This window comes from Ursus maritimus, unplaced genomic scaffold (genome assembly GCF_017311325.1).
Source record: "Ursus maritimus isolate PB19 unplaced genomic scaffold, ASM1731132v1 scaffold_27, whole genome shotgun sequence".
In the NCBI taxonomy this organism is placed as follows: domain Eukaryota; kingdom Metazoa; phylum Chordata; class Mammalia; order Carnivora; family Ursidae; genus Ursus; species Ursus maritimus.
The window spans coordinates 8,962,159-8,982,286 of NW_024425230.1; the positions used below are offsets into that span (position 1 = coordinate 8,962,159).

General features: G+C 44.0%; 1 protein-coding gene across 1 annotated transcript in view; it reads left to right on the forward strand.

Moving 5' to 3' along the window:
- ADAMTS17 (ADAM metallopeptidase with thrombospondin type 1 motif 17) overlaps nt 1-20,128 on the forward strand; it is a 341,420-nt gene that overhangs the window by 174,485 nt on the left and 146,807 nt on the right. The window contains exons 11-12 of the mRNA XM_040642697.1: nt 18,332-18,433; nt 19,284-19,429. Of these exons, the coding sequence (XP_040498631.1) occupies nt 18,332-18,433; nt 19,284-19,429 (248 nt within the window). The remainder of the gene's footprint in view (nt 1-18,331; nt 18,434-19,283; nt 19,430-20,128) is intronic.

Below are 20,128 nucleotides of genomic sequence, written 5' to 3' on the forward strand. Positions count from 1 at the left end.
GGAGGAAACACTAGTAGCTTTGCCATGGGAAACCAGTACAGTATTGCAGAGTTTATGACATTCGTAGAAGTAGAATGCATGATATTCACACAAAGGCCAGAGCAAGAGAAATGGCCGTATACTATTGTAAGGTTTTTATACTACGTATGAGATGGAATACTCACACAGAAAGACAGACTGTGATAAGTTAAAGATGTATAGTATCAACTGTAAGTCAACCAACAAATAACACAAGAAAGTTATAGCTAATAAGCCAACAAAGGAGACAAAATGTGAGCATATATTGCTTATCCCTGTGGCCCTTTAAGCATATTAGAAATAGGTTACGTAGAGTGGATTATAAGTGCATGTTTCATGTTAGTCATTTATACTCTGTTCTTCTAAGAAAATGGTTCAGTTGACATTAGGACCCATGACATACTCTGTTTAGATGTGAGTCTCCTTGTGGCCCCCGTGCTCATCCCATTTCTCCAGCTGTCTAGTTCTTCACAATAATCACACCCATGACGTCATGACGTGTCAGGGGTCTCCATTTATTTCAGAGGGAACTGTGATGCAGAATTCTCAGCAAAATCCTCCAAATCACATGAGGGCCCCTTTAATAGGAAAGAAAGTTACTCCTTTCTAGATACCATGAAAAAGAAAGACACTCATAGCCAGGAATTGTAGGGGAATGAATATCATGAAGCCATTCCAACTCCAAGAATCTGGAGGAACCTCTTCTTTTACAAACCACATTCATGCATAACAGTTGGGAATGCCATCCATGTTCTCAGGTCTGGACTCCCCCAAAGCTTGTTGATAGTGAGAACTTCACTGGCAAGCCCCTCAGCTGGCATTCCTGAGTGGGGGTAGGTTGGAAAAATACCTGAACATCAGTGAGGCAAGTGGGTGTGTGTGTGTGTGTGTGTATGTTTTAGAAATTTCTAGAATTTTAAGCCTATCACAGACACAAAAATAATGAAATGTAACCAAGGTTGGACACCGCCAAGGGAAGAAAACCACAAAACACACCAGTGCTGAGGAGCTGAACATTTTCTTTTTCATTTTCTGGAATACAGACCCATAAAAATAAGAAGAAAAGAAACTGGAGAGATTATATTTTGAGAAAAATACTAACCACCATGACTACCGGCGGGAAAGGTTTTCATTTTGCTTCTGCCTTTTATGAGGAACAAAAGCTTATCCCTGGAAGAAGGGAGAGACCTATCCTCTCAAAGAATTGTGTTTCTCGTGGACACATCTTTATTATTGTGCAGAAGTAGGGGTTCTAAACCAGGGTCTGCGGATAGATTTCGGAGGTTTTGTGAACAAGGATAATGAAAGTTTGCATCTTTATTTTTCTCCGACCTGTAACTGAAATGAATACAGTTGACCCTTGAACAGCACAGGTTTGCACTGTATGAACCCACTTATACGTGGGATTTTTTTTTATATAAATACAGTACAGTACTATGAATGTATTTTCTCTTTTTTAAAAGATTTTATTTATTTGAGAGCAAGCGAGCATGAGCTGGGTGGGAAGAGGCAGATGGAGAGGGAGAAGCAGGCTCCCCACTGAGCAGGGAGCCTGACATGGGGCTTGATCCCCAGAACCTGAGGTCATGACCTGAACCCAAGGCAGATGCTTAACTGACTGAGCCACCCAGGCGCCCCTGAATGTATTTTCTCTTATGATTTTCTTAACCTTTTCTTTTACTTAAACTAAATTTATTGTAAGAATACAGTGTATACTATAGGTAACCTAAAAATACGGGGTAATCAATTGTTTACGTTATTGGTAAGGCCTCTAACCAGCAGTAGGCTATTAGGAGTCAGGTGTTTGGGGAGTCAAAAGTTACATATGGACTTTCAGTGGTGTCAGGGGTCGGCATCCCTACGCCCGTATTGTTCAAGGGCCAACTGTATTTCCTTCAACCACGGGTGTTGGCAGTAAGCCAGCAGTCTTCACATCACCCATGACTGTCTCAGGACTAGGACTCCCAGATAGTTTCATCCTGCGTGATGGTTATAGCTGCTATCTCAGGTTATCATTTACGCTCACCACTACTTTAAAATTACAGTGGTTAGGGTGCCTGGGGGGCTTAGTCGATTAAGCATCTGACTCTTGATTTCTGCTCAGGTCATGATCTCAACATCGTGAGATCGAGCCCTGCATCAGGCTCCCCGCTGAGCGAAGAGTCTGCTTGTCCCTCTCCCTCTGCTCCTCCTCCTGCTTGCTCTCTTCTCTCTCTCTCAAATAAATAATCCTGAAAATTACGGTGGTTATTATACCCAGGGCCAGATCTTCTCAGGCAATGTGTTGACAAAGAAACATACGTTACTAAACACTATACTACAAATTGGTACTTATTTTTGTATTTTGGATTATACTTAAATTTAATTGTTTCCTTGGCAATCTTATGCATGTTATAACTATGCATTGACAAAGATTATTCTGCAAAGGTGTTTATAGGCTCCCCAGGTGCCTCATAGCACAAGGCCAGGTGCTCAGTGCTAGGCGGTGGCAGGCCACCACCATCTGTCCCCAACAGGAAGTGCTGGCTTGCCATGAGCTATTATTCTTCTTAGTTGGAATTTTAAATACGGAGCCTCCTCCTGACTGGGACTTTGTGTATGTTCTTTTAAGATCAATCAAAATTACAAGCCATTTCCGCATTTAAAGGCATAGGGTAAATAACTTGGGAAAAACAGTTGCTTTGGGAACAGCCTAACTTCAAATATTAACCCGATTTCTTGCCTTCTTAAAGATTTGCGTACTAGAGAACCCAGAAAAATTAAAATACAGTCCATTTTCATGTCTAGGGCTCTGGAGATCCCCACACCATCACCATTACATCCATGTCTGTCTGCAAAATGCTGGTATTGTAAGGCTCAAAGCTGTCTATGGAAATATGAACTACCAAAAAAAAAATTGGCATCAATAGCTGGCATTTCTTGCAGCAATTATTGGCAAATATAGCTGTCTCCTCTTTTAGCCAATGGTAATGTGATGTTTTTAATTCAATAAAGCATTTCAAGAAAGTCCAAACATAAAAGTTATAAACATTGGATGGTAAATATTTATTACAAAGGGGAAATGAACTTTACACAATTAGCCCCATCCATCTTCTTTATGATTACGAGTTCCTCCTGTCTCTGTCAGGAAAGTCACTGGAAAGCAAAGGCACTATTTAACAAGACTGTAAAACTATCGGGGCTCAGATATCCTGCTGGGTGAAGCAGAGAGTGAGAGAGCCCAAGGTAGGTACCCTCAACCGAAAGGAAGAATGTGACATGGCTCCTGGAGACAGAAGGAAGAAATGCAGAGTTAGGACAACATTGTGACAATGATCACAGCCTCGTAAAGCCCCCAGCCCTTTCCTGCATGGAAGATCTTTCTCTGTCCCCCCTCATCACCCTGGAGATTCTGGGTTGAAAGGTGCTTTGTAATGACCGCTCACACTTAACCCTACAACCTTCTTGGCAACACATTCCACCATCATTGCCCTGAAGCCTGTGTATGACCGTCCCACCTAGAGAAGAAAGTAGTGCTGGGAAGTGTTGAACACCAGCCTTGTAACTGACTTGAGCAAGGGTGTGCCTACACGTCATGGCATTTGCAGTGGATGGACCTGTGCCTGTCACACCAGTTGTTTCATGAAGGCAAGAGTGTCTAGAAAGGTAATAGGCATTCGAGGGTCTTGTGTCGTCTTTCTACTTATTGATTGCTCTTCCTGTTTATTTCTCTTGGCCTTTCAGCACAGCGTGGAGGTGCTGTTCCCATCACACAGTACTTAAAAAGGTAGCTTCCCAAGTCAGGCAGCCGGGATCATGTCCTGCCTCTGCCTCTTGAGCAAGCTACACAGTCTCTTCTGCCTCAGTTTTCCAATCTGCAAAATGGGAAAAACAGCTCCACTTACACATCGTAGGGTTATTTTGAGGGCTAAGTAACAAATGAGTTAGAGTACTTAGCATGTAGTATGCACTCAGTGAGGGTTAGTTAGTACCATTGTTGTCCATCCTGGAGCCAGTGGTAGAGGGGACACTGTTTAGCTGACAGTCTTGTTGGCTGGTCCTTCTTTTCTGTATCTTTCCTCGTGCTGTCCTTGCCATTCCTCCTGCTATCCTAGGAGCACCAGGCATTGCTCTCCAGTCCCTCTCTCGGCACACACACCCTCAGTCCCCCGGCGTGGAAAGGCTCTTTGCGAACTTTCTCGAATCCCATAGAGATTCTCACAGGCCTCCTGATGGCTAGAGATCCCTGTGGGGTCCGGGAAGTTCCAGGTGTCAGAATTCCACCTGGCACTACGGGTTTTTTCTCTGATGTGGGTCACTTCTACACCTGGTGGGTCATTAGAAGCTCCTCCAGAGAACATCAGAAGTTTCAGTGCCCTCCTCCAGATCTTTGGTCTCTGAGTCTGTAGAGAAGACAGCTTTCCTCGGGGATCTCACACTCAGCCGGGCTTGGGAACTGCCGATCTAAATGAAACCTGCCCCTTTAATGCCGAGTACCTGGCCAGAGTGGGCGGCTGGCCCAAACCAGAGCCTCGCCCTGCCCCTCTCAGACAGACAGGGCCACGCGGTAGGACGTTGGGTTGGGTGCCAGGTTGAAAGCTGTCCTGCCTGCCTCAGTCTCAGCCTCCTGCCCAGCATCTGCAGCCTCTCTCAAAACCGTTGGGCTTTGGCAGCAGATGGCCCCAATTTTCCAGAAGTGTTTGGAAGTTTACAGTAGACTGCCTCCTCAGAGAGCTCTCCAGACTTTGCAAGTTGTGTATTATCTGCCATTTCTTGTCCCCCATCCCCCCCTTGCCAGCAGAGTGCCCGGGTCCCCTAGCCCTACCTTCACCCAGCGGCATCCCCTCTCTCCCCCAAGGTGGCCCCGCCAGGTAACCGTCTCTGCGACCTACAGGACATGGAAGGAGTGACCAACCTCAGGGCTCAGGGAGCCTTCCAGAAGTGGGGCTGGCATGCCAGCCTGGGGGAAGGCTTCAAACTGCAGTAGTACTTGTGGAAAATTTGGATTAGTAACTTTTTCATCCAGCTCTTATTTTATCTCCCTTTTGGCTTGTGTTATCAGCAACACATTTCTGAGGGTTTTTACATAACCATGGCCTTCAGTATGGCTTGGAGACAGAGCCGCTCTCCCAACACTCAGTGGGTGCCGGGTGAGGAAGACAAACAGAACAACCGCCCCAGCACTTAAAACGGACACCGGACACCGCCAGTTGAAGAAAAATGGTAAAGCTTTGAATGCCTGAACAGTGCTGTCTCCTGAGGAACTCAGACCTTGCCTGTGTTTTCACAGTAGGCCCAGGAGGGAAGCTTGGCACGGGCGTGTTTGTCCCACAGCCGCTGGAGGCGCTCTGCTGCGAAATGTAGTTGATACGACTTTTGCCAAACCTTAAATGTAGCCAGTGAGGCAACAGATGCTAGAACCAGACAGCTGTTTCATTTTCCTTGTTCTTTGTCCCGGACCAGTAGCTTTCCACTGCTGTTTGGTTTGGTTTGGTTTTGGAATTTTTGTTTTGTTTGGGTTTTTGGGTTTTGGTGGTTTTTGTTTTTGTTTTTTATTTTTGCTTTCCCATCTGACCTTATTTCACCTTTTTTTTTCTATAAAACTTGACATTTTCACCATTTAATAGAAAGTTAAAATCCAGGACGGGGTAAAATTTTACCTGTACATGACACACAATCCTCCTTCATTCCTCTTATCCAGGAGTTGGTCTCGAGCTGAGTGCCCTAGTTTCTCCTGCTGTTGGGACAGGAGCCGGGGCAGCCTGTGCACCCCCACCCCTGATGTGGCTTGAGTGGCTATACATTTCATTTGAGCCAAGATTATGTTGCCCAGTGATACTTGCAAACAGAACATTACAGGCGCAGGGCCCAAAGCATTCCATTCTTCTGCAAATATGAGACAGTGATGAGCCCGCGTGCCTGGTTGATGCGGAGAATGCGAGATTGTAGGGGGAGGAAGCAAAAGAGGAAATTGGGACCCATCAACAGGCAGTATTATAACCAGTGGATAAGAGTATGTGTTCTAGGGTCAGGAAAGGTCCCAGCTCCGCAGCTGGGGTAGGTCAATGCAAAGTGTGACCAGTGATTGTTTCTGTCTCCTAAGATTGGCCTGAGGGCTAATGAGATAATTCTGATAAAGTATTTAGCCTGAGCTCAGGAAAGCTTAGAGTATGTTAGCTTTTCCCTGTGCTATCAAAGCAGTGCACGGCCTCAGGCATGAATGTATTCATTCATTCATTGGTTCATTCATTTGCTCATTCAGCAAGGCTTGTCTGGGTGTGTACCCATACATGCTGCCACATGTATTGTCCTGGGATTAATGGTTTTGATAATGGTTCTCGGATTCTGTAAAACGCAGACACAGGGGGAAGCTTCCTGTACGATTTTTGTAACTCCTCTCTAAAGCTACCTCACAATAAAAAGTTAAAAAATAACGCAATGCTAATATGTGTATTAGCTTCCAGCTAATGAGAGGAAGGGGCAATGAAACACAGCCAGTTCCTCCTACCCACGAATTCAGGATGGAGGGGGCCAAGGGGGTAGCAGGTGAGACACATGGGACTGTCACTCAGCAGGACCAGTTGGAGGTGGAGTGTTCTTAGACCCCTGATGGGTTCTTCCTGGTGGGAATGGAGAAAAGAAGGAAAGACTTTTCAAAGATGGGGCTCCTGGATTTGGCCTTGAAGAACACAGAGGATGATTTCATGGCTGTCTATTCAGATTATTTATTTCGCTTCTGGTTCTTTCCCTGGACTGAGCTCTCTGAAGGCAGGCAGCAGGTCACGCTCACTGTCCACCTTACTTCTCCAGTGTGGCGTGGTACAGCCTGCACCAAGGTGGCCTTTCCCGGCAGAAGCAGCAGCCCGTGCAGGGCACAGGGGCACAGACGAGCTGTGGGACGTGGGTAGTCAGGTGCACATAGTACAGGCGTGCGTGGAAACGGCAGGGAGAGGAGTGGGGCTATGTCATAGGCGTTTTAAGTGAATCCCGAAGGGAGTGATGGGTGGGTTAAGTTGAGATGTGTGTTTCCAAAGAGATTTTGCAGATATGTTGAGCATAAGGAAGACTGCAGTTAAGAAGACCTGCAGGAAATGATTGCATTTGTCCAGATGAGAGAGGAAGAGGACTTGAGTGAGGCAGTGGCATTGAGGCTGAAAAGAAAGAATTCACTCAGGAAAAGCCACATTGCCATTTTTACATTTCTCTGATGGATACTTTGTAAATGTTCATTGTGGGCACGAAGTCATGATAGCAAAGACTGTCTCCACCACAGATGCTTGTTATCAGTGTGACTTCTCAGAATCCGTTTGTTTTCTGAATAAGCAATGTATCATACAAGGTGTGAAATTCAAAACATAACCGTTTGTAGATTTCCTGTTTCATACAAATATTAGCATCCTGCCATGCTGTTGTGTATCTTGGTTTTTTTCTCTTTTTTAAAAAATTTTATTTATTTATTTGACAGAGATAGAGACAGCCAGCAGAGAGGGAACACAAGCAGGGGGAGTGGGAGAGGAAGAAGCAGGCTCATAGTGGAGGAGCCTGATGTGGGGCTTGATCCCATAACACCGGCATCACGCCCTGAGCCGAAGGCAGACGCTTAACCGCTATGCCACCCAGGCGCCCCTTGGTTTTTTTCTCTTAACTATGTTTTAGAGTTGTTCAATACCTTTGTAAATAGAGTTGCCCCATCTTTTTTTTTTTTAAACTACAGATTGTGTTATTTTTTTAACTTTTTATTGTGAGGTAGCTTTAGACTTACAGAAGTGTTACAAAAATAGTACAGAAAGTGTATACCTTTCCCCCCAGCTTTCCCTCTGTGTCAGCATCTTATAGAAAGGACCGTAGAACTCTTACCAAAACCAGGATATTAATCCCAGTACAATACTATTCACTGAAATATATGCAGATAACACCAGTCTTCCCACCAATGTCCTTTTTCTGTACCAGGATCCTGTTTTGCATTTAGTTAGCCCTGTCTCCTTGGTCTCCTCCTATCTGTGGGGGTTCCTTGGTCTTTTTGTCTTTCGTGAGCTCATCACTTGAGCATTACCGGTCAATTATTTTGCAATCTGGGTTTATCTGCTGTTTTCTCATGATTAGATTGAGGCTATGCATGATTGGGAGTGTTGGAACACATCCCCTGTGGATAAAGGGGGACTACTGTACTGGTGATATTAACCTTGGTCACCTGGCTAAGGTGTCTTGGAGGATTCTCCACTGTAGGTTTTTTAAAATTTAAATCCAATTTAATTAGCATATACTGTATTATTAGTTTCAGGGGTAGAATTTAGTGATTCATCAGTTGCATATAACACCGAGTACTCATTCCATCAAGTGCCCTCCTAAAGCCCATCACCCAATTACCCCATCCCCCCACCCATCTCCTGTCCAGCAACCCTCAGTTTGTTTCCTATAATTAAGAGTCTCTTATCTCCACTGTAACTTATTATTTTTCTTTTTGTCATTACTATTGAGTTTATCTATAGGAGAGTTTCCTGACCTCAGCACTACTGAAATCATTCTTTGCTGCAGGGCTATCTTATACACTCTAGGATATTTAGTAACAACATTAGCCTCTCCCCACTATAAGTCAAGGGCATCCCCTAGACGTGACAACCAAAAATGTCTTCACACATCGTCAAATATATTGCAGGGGGGCAAAATCACCCCAAATTGAGAACCATTAGTTTACAAGATAAATACCTAGAAGTGGCTAAAAGGTCATTTTCGCATGTATGTAATTTTTGGAGTTTTATTCACTTGTATGTAACACAACAGGAAACAAAAGTTCAAATCCTAAACGTACAGTTACATTCATTTTTCTTACAAACTGAACACATCAGTTTAACCTACACAACAAGAAATCTAATATCTCTGCAATTCCAGAAGCTTCCCTAAAGCCCCCTTTTATTCACTGACCCCCAGCAATAATCACTATCTTCCTTTTGGACCCCACAGATTAATTTTGCCTGTCATTGAACTTGAAATGAAATTAGGGACATGCCTCTCAGTTCTTGATAGATATTGTCAGACTGATTTCCAAAGAGGCTTATCTATTTACACTCCCATGAGCAACATATGGAAGTTCCTGTCTTCCCACATCTTCACCCAGCCTCTCTAGTCCTTGCCAATCTGAGCATTTAGGAAATGAGTCTGTTGATTGAATGGCATTCCTTTTATTAATGACTTTAAGCATTTTTTCATATATTAAGAAGCCAGTTGTGTTCTTTTTTCTGTGGACTGTCTTTTTAAATCTTTGGGATTATAGATTTTTTTTTAGTGATTTGTTGGAAATTTTATATATTAAGGAAATTGGCCCTTTAGCAGAAATATGAGTTGCAAATTTTTTTGCAGTTTTTTAAAATCATTTTATGTCAAGCAGAAGTGTGGGTGTGTGCACGTGTATATGTGTGTAAAATCAGATATATCAATATCTTTATCTTCTGAGTTTTATGTCATGCTTAGAAAGGTCTTTCCTACTCCTAACCTGTAAACAAAATTAATGTGATATCTTCTAGCACTTCTATCTTCTATCTAGCAGTCATTCATTTTAGTGTAAGGTCTGAGGTAAGGAGTCTCACAAACCTCCCTTTGTTTCCAGATGGCTTCTCAGGTGGCTCCGTACCATTTATTGATTAATTCATTTCTCCCCATAAATTTGAAATGCTATCTTTGTAATATATTACACTTCTTTAGGTCTTATTTTTAAAATAAATTTCTGGATTTTTCCAGTCTATTCCACTGATAGAATCATGTACCTCTTAATATTTACATGACTGTAGCTTTATAAAATAATTTTAATACACTACCATATGCTTTTTCACAGTTTTACTGGCTATTCTTTCTTGTTTATTTTTCCATATGGTCTTCAGAATGTGCTTGTTTAGGTCCAAATTGTGTTGGTGTTTTAAGATCAATTATATTATTTTAGAGACTAACTTAGTGACAAAATATATGCCTTTATACTTTTGAGTCTTCCTACATAGTGTTTCTTTATATCCATTCAAGACATCTTCCGTCCATCACTCAGGGAAATTTTAAAATTTTCTTTACGTATATTTTATAAGTTTCTTACTTTATTTATCCCTATAGAATATTTTTTCCTATTTGCATGTGATCTTTTATCCCATTCTATCTTTATAATTGGTTGTAGTGGCTATTTATAAAGAGCCTTGATTACTGTATTTTACTTCTATACCCAACCATCTGACTGAATTCTTTTAGAAATTATCATAGTTCTTTGTTGAGTCATTTGGGTTTTTTAGTTACACAATTCTATGTTAGCCCCTAATTCTTTCTCTCATCTAAAATAATAACAGTGTGACAATATACATTCTTCTCAACTTTAATGAGAATGCTTCTGATGTTTCCCCATGAGATAGATATTTATCAGATGAAGTAAGTATCCATTTATGTATATTGTGAAGAATTTTAATAAGAGGTTGTGATTAAATTTTATCAAATGTCTTCTCAGCATCCATGGAGAGGACTAGATGAGTTCTTTCTTTGAATTACTAATATGGCAAATTATATTAGCAGGTTTTCTAATATTAAAACATCTTCAGATTCTTGGAGTAAACCTTACTCGGTCATGGTGTATGCGTCACTATATTAGTAAATTTTATTTAGGATTTTCGCCAGTATTCATAAATGAGTTTGGAATGAACCTTTTTTATTTTCCTGTGCTTATCTTGTTCAGTTTGGTTTCAATGTGATATTAATTAATATAAAGAATAAGGAAAACGTCCCCCCCTCCAAGTGCTCTTAAACAGTTTGAATGCATTGGTGTTATCTGTTTCTGAAAGATTGAATAGAATCTGTCTGTGAAAAATACTGCTAAGAAAGCATGTGGGCCCAAGGGTTTCTGGAAGGGTAGCTCATTGACCAGCTTCCGTAGGTCTTTATATGCATTTTTACTCTAGTCTGGGTTTTTGTTTTGTTTTTTTAAAAATTTTATTTATTTATTTGAGAGACAGAGAGCATGAGCTGAGATAGAGGCAGAGGGAGAAGGAGAAGCAGACTCCCCGTGGAGCAGGGAGCCTGATGCAGGACTCGATCCCAGGACCCTGAGATCATGACCTGCCAAAGGCAGATGCTTAACTGACTGAGCCACCCAGGCGCCCCGCATTTTACTCTATTCTGAAAAATAGCTCCATTAATTTATACATAAGGAATATCATATATTATATCCTTATAAGGTTATAATTTCATCTCAAGTTTATATACATAGAATCGAGCTCAGTGATCAGTGATTATTATTTAAAATTTACATGCATACATATATATGTACAAAAAATTTCCTTTACATTTTGGTTATCTTCTTTCTGTTTGTCTTTTTCTTTTTTCTTTCTCCTTTCTTTCTGTCTTATTATTCATGCTTTCTCCCTTTTCTTGACTAGGTTAGCAAGTGGTTTATCTAGTTCATTATTCCCCCCAAAGAGCCACCTCATATTTGTCTATAGTTTTTCTGTTTCCTTAACGATATATTTCTCCTTTTATTTTCATTAATTTATTCTGTTTTCTTAGAAATGTATATTGTTCCCCTATCATACTTTTTGAAGTGGACACTTAATTTATCTTCTTCCTTGTTTATGAGTATTTGAGACTCATCATATGTCAGGATATCTAGCATTTTCATCTTCATTATTTTCTTCATAATTCACAATTATGGTTATGACTTTCCCTTTGGCCCAGGAGTTGCTTAAAATGCATCCTATGATTTTTGCTGTATTCAGTGGGTGCAAAGCAAGCCAGTAGTTTTATCAGATGTACAAGGGGAGGATGTTACACAAGACATGGGTAGGAGGAGACGGGTTGTTGGGTCCGTATTAGAAGACTGCCCCCTACTAAGTGGGAAGACTCATATTCTACACAGCACAGGCTCTGTGTTAGCTGGTTTCTTCCCAGACACTGCCTCTCTCCCATTCTTTCTAGTCTCCTTCTGGGACTGTTAGACATACATCAATATTTTCTTCTTTGTTATCGCTTAACTCAATTTTTTTCATATTTTCCTATTTCTTTTACCTTCGTGCTACAATCTATATAATTTCTTCAAATCTGTTTTCCAGTCACGAATTCTCTCTGCCAGTGATGTCAGAATGCACAGCTTTTCTTCAACAGTTCTACAGTCAATGTCTCATAACAAAAGCTCTTCCTAGTTTCTTTTTCAGATTTGCCTGATCACATTCCATATTATCTCAGCGCTGGCTTGTGTACGTGATGTCATCTTCTATTTCTTAAACATTTTATAAATAGTTATTATATGATTTTTTTTTCTAGAGAGGGAGAGGGTGGGCAGGGGCAGAGGGAGAAGGAGAGAGAGAATCTTAAGCAGGCTCCACGTCCAGCACGGAGCCCAATGCAGGGCTCGATCTCACAACCCTGAGACAGTGACCTGAGCCGAAATCAAGAGTAGGGCACTTAACCAATGGAGCCAGCCAAGCACTCCTAGCAGTTACTATATATTCTGTATCTGATCATTCTATCATCTGAACACCTTGAAAGTTTAAATCTTTTGTTGGTTGCTTCTGCCAGCTGTCGTTTATTAAAGTTTCCATGTTTCACCGTGAGTTTACTTTTACTGACTATCACCATGGAATTCTGAGAGTCTGAATGGTGTGTGCTTTCCTTCCGAGAGACTTTATATTTGTCTCAAGAAGCCAGGGGTGCCACCAATCCTTCTAGAACTGGTAAACAGCCTTCCAGATTCCTGACTTATTCTGCCAGCTGGGGTGTCAGGATCATTGCCGGCCCTCAAGGGAATGCACCCCTTGTATGTGCTGACTACAGATTGGACTGTGTTGTAAGTATGCACAAGTATAGCTATGTGTGTGTGTTGTATTGGTTTTCTTGAATAGTTCCTTCATGTCTGGTGAGCTCAGCAGTAAGAATGACATTTTAGGGGTGTCTGGCTGGCTCAGTTGGTAAGAGCATGAATCTCTTGATCTCAGGGTTGTAAGTTTGAGCCCCACATTGGGTGTAATAAAATCTGTAATAAAATGTTATTCTTTTTTTTTTTTCTTACAATACTTAGGTGTTTTTGGAATGGAAGAATAGCCTTGCCTCCCCACAGACTATCTATTCTGACATTTGCTGGGAGCAAAAGGTGCCATAGGCAAACTTCTCTTTAGAGTTTCTACTGTACCCTAATTCCATGGGCATGATGAAATAAATGCATTTCCACCTTCAAATCGCTTCTCTCCATTCCCTCTACCCCCTAATTTAATTATTTTTCTTAGTGGTTAATATTTTCCCTTTAAAAACTCTGATATCTCAGTTATTACATTTGTCTGTTTTGTTCCTCCCCCAGCTAGACACAATAAAGAAATTGATATATATGGACAATCTCTTATGCCCCCCACCCCACCACACCTTCTTTGCTATATCACTTGTGCCTCATCCAAGTTTATATCTTATGCATTCTGTTTCCTAACTTCAGTCCCCACATTTCAGTCGATGTTTCGATGGATGCTCACTTCTAGTCACTTCTAGGCTTTCCATTTATTTCTCTGCTGGTTGAACGTTATCCTCTAGTATTTTCTCCCAAAAAGGATTCAGCTCTTTACAGGTTCAAAAATAATTTTCTGGGGGCACCTGGGTGGCTCAATCAATTAAGCGTCTGCCTTTGGCTCAGGTCCTCAGGTCATGATCTTGGGGTCCTGGGAGCCCCTCATCATCAAGCTCTCTGCTCAGCAGGGAGACTGCTTCTCCCTTTCCCTCTGCCCCTCCCCCCAACTCGAGCTCTCTCCGCCTCCCCCAAATAGGTAAAATCTTTTTAAAAAATATTTTTCTGTTACCTAAATACTTGAGCAACACTTTAGTTGCTAGAAATTGCTCGGGTTACACTTTCTTTCCTCGTGCCTTTGTGAGCATTGCTCCACTGCCGTCTGGCAGTGAGTGCTACTGTGGAGAAATCTGCAGGGAGCCCGCTGTCTTTTCACATTGTCGGTGACTTCATCTTTTGCCCGGCTGCCTAAAATATTTTTGGCTCTATCTCTGAAATCCGGTAACTTTTATCAGGACATGCCTCCATGTTCGTTATTCTTTGCCATTTTTTCCTGGAATAGGGCTTTGCTTTTCAGTCTGAAACTGAGAGCTGCTTTCATTTCAGGATAGGATCTTGAATTTGTCTTCAGGTACCTTTTCTATCCCATTACCTTCATTCGCTTCTGTAGGAGTCCTGTCCTTCTGCCCCAGCTCAGGGCCCTTGACCTCCACACACATCTGTTCCCTCATTGGAGAAAACAGAGCTCATCCTCCTTGCCCCCCACTTTTGCTTATGTCACATCTCCTTTATGTGTCTTCCATGTCTGTCATTTCTGCCTAATCTGTTTCACTTGTTTATTCATTTTATTACATTCACTTTTGCTCAGTCATTAACTCCATGTACCCTTCTGTGTTCAGTGGTATCTCTCTTCTGCTTCTGCTCTCAGTGTTGTCCTCATTGGTCATCAGATTTTATTCTTGTTTACCTTCCTTGGCCCAGTTCTGATGGTTGATACTTTAATCTCCTTTGACCTGACCATCTTTCCCCTGAATTCTTATGTATTTGCTTTTTGCAAGTGAAAAAAAAAGAAGGACACAATTACTATGGTTTTAAAAAAAATAATGCACATAGGTTCGCACATTGTTTTTAGCCATATGATAATCATATTATCTGGTGAGTATTCTTCACATCCTTTCTCCCTCCTGTATCTTCTCCCTTTTTATTCGTACTAATTTGTATAAATCCCGTACTAAGTTTTTGAGTGTTGTTCACCTCTGAGTTATTCTTAGATCAGCAATAGATAGGATGTTCATTTTGGAGAGTGTCAGGGCTATTTTCAGGTTAGCAGGAATTCTCCTTAGGAGAGGAGTGTGGGTTCCAACCCAAAGAGACCAGCAGTTGTAAGACTACCCACCATGCAGTCTGTCTCCTGCTCTGAGGAATGGCTTCCTACACATATGGTCTCTCCTTGTCATTTCCTTGTGAAGCCCTGATTTTCCGGCTTCTGCCTGGTGATAGGCTGGGTCCAGAGAATCTTCCCTCACCAGTTTGAGCATACATTTCTTTCGTCTTATCTTCTCTCTCTCTCTAGTTTTACTATAAATAGTATACTATGCTTGCATAAAAATGCACAGATCATACATTTAGAGCTTGATTAGTTTTTAGAGAGTGAACACATCTGTTGAGCCACTGCATGGGTCAAGAACCAGGATATGAACCTTGATCACTGAACTCCCAGTCTGCTACTTCTGACCCAGCTCAGGCCCTTGACCTTTACAAACATACAAACATGCACCTCTTCTTCAGAAAAATGGAAAAAAATAGAGAAAGCCCTGTCCTGCTTGCCTCCCACAGCCGTCATGAGCCTCAGGGTGACAGATGTCAGAGCACCTTGTCATTTGGAAAGCACGACATGAATGCCAGCTATCTAAAAGGCATCACAATGGAAGCATTAATGCTGTCCATGCCGGTTTTCCAGTACTGAAAATGAATCACAGAAGGGCAGCTGTTTGCTTGGTCACACAGGCTGACGCTGATGGCTGCACTGGGGTCAGAGGCTGCAGCTCTAACGTCGCCTTCTCCGCTCAACCCCCTTGTCTTTGTTTTGAAACTGAACAGAAAGGTAACCACTGTCCTGACTCCCAGCACGACAGTTTTCTCCTACTTGTTTTTGAAGTTCATATAAATGGGATCGTGCAGTATTCCATCGTTCTAATAGACCATAATTCCTCTGTTGATGGCCATTTGGACAGTTTCCAACTTTGGGACTAATACAAAGATTGTTGCTAGGAACCTTCTTGACAAAATGTTTTTGGTGAACATAGACATCCGTTTCTGTCCGATGCATACCTAGGAGCGGAATTGTTGAGTAGTAGAACGTGCATGTCCTCAGCTTTAGTAGGTATCGTCAAAGAGTTTCTCAGAGTTGTTGAACCAAGTTAGAAGCTCATCATTAAGAGTGTTCTTATCACACCACATCCTTGCCAACACTTTGTATTCTCTGTCTCTGTCGTTTAGTCATTCTGGTGGGTGTGTAGAGGTATGGAGTAGTGGTTTCAATTTGCCTTTCCCAGATGGCTGATGAAACTGAGTGCCTGTTCATATGTTTACTGGCCATCCTTATGTTTAAATGTCCTGCTTTGTGAAGTGTCCCAAGCTTTTTGCCCATTTTTCTACGCCATTTTAACTGTCCATGTGGGCTTTTGTTTTGTGTTCTTTACATATATTCTGGATACAAATCCTACATTGCTTCCATGCATAACAGACATCTCTCGCATGTATTACAAATATCCGCTCTCACTTCCTTTCAGTTTTCTTTTGATAAGCAGAAGTTCTTCATTTTAATGTAGTATAATTCATTAATTTTTTCCTTTCTGGCTAGTACTCTTTGTGTTCTACTTAAGAAATCTTTGCCTGACCTCATCTCCTTTTCTCTGATGATTAGAAAAGTTTTATGGGAATGTGCTGTCTATAAAGTGCATAACAGTTCACACCGCCTTCTTCCTCTACGTCCCGATGGGGCAGGTGTCCCTCCTAATCCCAAGCACTCCTACCCCATAAATTACCTCCCAGGTCAGCCTTGTCTCACGAACACGTGTCCACACACTGACACCACACTCTCAAAGAGCTCCGGGGTTAAAGTGCATGGAATCAAACATTTAATGAGGTGCAGTCTGTCTTTATGGGACCAGCTGGTGGTGTGCTCAGAGTTCTCATCTTTTTACCATTCCATAGAGAGGTGAACAGTAATGGGAACATAGGGGCTTTCTTGACCCCGAATGTGCACTGTTCCACTTGAATCATCAACTTCTTTAAGGGCACAGAGCAGCTTCGACATACTTAAAAAATGAGCAAGCGCTGTGGGCTTTTGAGCTCTTTGTCAAAGCCCCTCCAGCTCTGCTTTCCTTCCCTTTTTCGCCTTTTGTCTCTTCAACTTCGAAATCCTTTTTGACTTGAGATAGCACAGTGCACGTCTACTCTGCAGATGTTTGAGGGGACTTGGAACGGCAGCCCTCTACACAAGCAAAGCCCACCCTCTGCAGTCTCCACTTTGACTGTCCTGACCAAGGACCCTTGACCCTCACCCGGCCCAAAATGCACCTGCAGGTGCCCCGGCCACGCCCTGGCAGGCGATGTCGTCTTTGCTCCAGCCCAGGCCTCTTCCCCATGATTGGGCTTGGCATCCTGGAAGTACTGCGTCTTTAAAAGAGCCTTCAGTACATCTGTTTTCAATTTTCAGACCACGAGGAGAGGATTTGGGTGCAAGTAGTTTATCTGGGAAGTGATCCCAGGAAGCACTGTGAGGGGGCAGGAAGGTGGGAGAGGAGGGTGGAGAGTCCAAAGTGCATGGAAGGGCTGGCGACTGCAGGGACAATGGGGCCATCCCACGGGGACCCTCTGAGAGAAGTGAGGAGCTTGCCTCGGAGCCATCCCACCCTGGGAGATGGGGTGTCCAGCTCCCATCCCCGTGGTCAGCGGGTGCTCCGTGGTCAGGGGATGGCCTCTGGCAGAGACTGGGAAAGCAGCAGCCGGCGTGTGCAGACACTGAGTGTGCTCTGAGTCCTGCAGGGGAGACTGAGGCAGCCAGGGAGGACGCTGGCCATGTCTGCCCCAGTTCTTTTCATAAATGGCCCCATCCTAAGCACTTTGTCTACGTGCAGTTTTCCTATTCACACAAATGGGAGTCTGTTTTTAAATGCCTATCCTTGTTGAAGGGGAATTATTTTAATGGTGTATTTGTTCATGTTAAGAAATTCCTTAGGTGAAATACTGTAGGAAATTATGCATAAGCCAGCTGAGCTAGAAAATAGGTGACCATGGGGAGAGTGGAAAACCTTCTTTTAACCCCTTGGGGTTTCTGAGCCCTTTATCTGCCTTTGGGCTCTGGATTCTAGGCCTGCATAACGACCCCTCCAGCCTCAGCAACAAAGCTGCCTCGCTGGCAGGCCCTCTCTGAGGAGGCTAGGCCGTCGGGGAGGTTCTTTTCCTGTGCACTCTGTCTGACGCATGGGCACCTGCCTCACACCTTCCTACATGACACGGAAGGTACGTGTTTGTTAGTGGCGCCCAGCCTGCGCCCTGCGTTGGACACCCCCTCAGTAGCTAATGCAGGAATTGCCAAACCGAATCCCCCCGACAAGCACCCTCCTCGGAGTCAATGCACAGAATTTTGTGGAGTTAAAATGAGGTTGAATGATGCATTTTTACATCCAGATTCATGACCCTCCTTCTTCCCTTCATATTTCGAATTCCAAATCCAAACCAGTCACTGGGCCCCACCTTCCGACCCCAGTAGTGACCTGTACGTGGCATTCTAGGCAGTTGTGTTCCTTCCCTTGTCAGCAGCATCTGATGTGCGCTGGACTGTGGTGCCTGGTGGAAGGAGATACGTCCTGCAAGACCAAGCTGGACCCTCCCCTGGACGGCACCGAGTGTGGGGCAGACAAGGTAACCCCCACCTTCCACAGCCCTCCCCCGCCCCCGTCTCCTGGGCATCGGGCACGTCTCCTGAAGGACAGTGGTCTGCGCCATACTCAGGAGTGCCTGAAGCTTGCCATGCCCCCACCCCCCCACCCCCCGGGCTGCCCCAGAAAGGCCCATGGAGCCCATTCTGGGCCAAGAGGGACACTTGTATCACCTCTCTCCTTTTTTTGATAAGATACCAGAATCGCTTAATATTTTTATTAAATTGATTTTTTGTCACACAAGTGAATTTCCTTAAAAAAAATTTTTTTTTACATCAATAAACCATACTTGGGAAAACAGGATCGCTGGCCATACGCAAAAGGCTATCCTAAAACGAGTTCGACGAGAACAGTGTTAGCCGATCTAGCTAGAGGTTAAGAGAGCGAGCCCGAGGCCCGATGTTCGTTAACAGGAGACACTTGTGTTGGAAAGGAGGGCTGTTCAGGGCCAGCAGATTGCTCCTCAGTCTTACTGCAAGGAGTGAACGAGATGCCAGATCACCTCTCGTGCCCTGGAAGTGCCGCGCACATTGGGAGAGTCCGTGGCTTTCTCTTATTCTCAGAGCCAAGGGAGCCCATCCCTCATGGACTGTTAGGGCAAAGTGCAAAGCCCGCAGGTGTATAGGTGTCAGGGCGGTCTCTAGAGTTCACAAGCATGCCTACCCCCTCCTCGAAAGGGTCTACTTTTGTGTGAATTACCAGAAGCCACTGGGGGCTGGCGTGGTGGTTGCTCACGTGGCGGGAGTCGCAGTGATGTGGTGCGCGTGCGCCAGCGGGTTGGCGTCGTCGGCCCTGAGTGCCCTGGGCCCGGGGCCCGCCCTGCTGTGTTTCAGTGGTGCCGCGCGGGGGAGTGCGTGAGCAAGACGCCCATCCCGGAGCACGTGGACGGAGACTGGAGCCCGTGGGGCGCGTGGAGCATGTGCAGCCGGACGTGTGGGACAGGAGCCCGCTTCCGGCAGAGGAAGTGTGACAACCCCCCGTAAGTCCGCCTTGAGCAGGCATTCTCCAGGGTGCCCTGATCGGGGTTTCCAGACCGCAGCTCTTAACCGCCTGATGCCCAGGAGGGTCTGTCTCCTGAGGAGAATTTGAGCTTAAGGAGCAACAACAAAAACCCCAAAATGACGTCACTCCCAGGCCCGGCGTGCAGGGGTGTGGTGTGCGTCATATGGCAGCTGGGCTTCAACAGAGCTCTTGCTGTGAACGCGGATGCGGGGAGTGTTGTGGTGAGCTGGCTCCTTAGTCCTTGTGTGGGCCTGGGTGGAAAGCTCTCGTCAGACAGCTGGGTGACAGTCGCCCTTTGCAGGCTTCCTCAGTTCAGGGTCATGCCAGGGAAGCCTGTGGACCTTCGGAAAGAATGGCCGACCTTCACATTGGCCGTTGGCTGATGTGGGAGCCGCCTGGCTGTGGATGAGTCACAAAGCATCCGGGGTTCAGCTGTCTTGTTCATCCAGATAATTTTCACCTGTGCTCTTAGAACTATCTGACAGAGAATTGTTTTGGGTTTTTTGGGGGTTTTTTGTTTCCCCTCATTGGCTTCCTTTTATTGACCTTGATGACGACTCCTCTTGTTCTTGGAACAGTTGTTCCAGAAAGCTCAGGGCTCGATTCTGTGCTTCATTACAATAATTCCTTTCCCACAGGTTTTTCTCTTCTCTTCTGAGATTTCCAGTTTTTAATA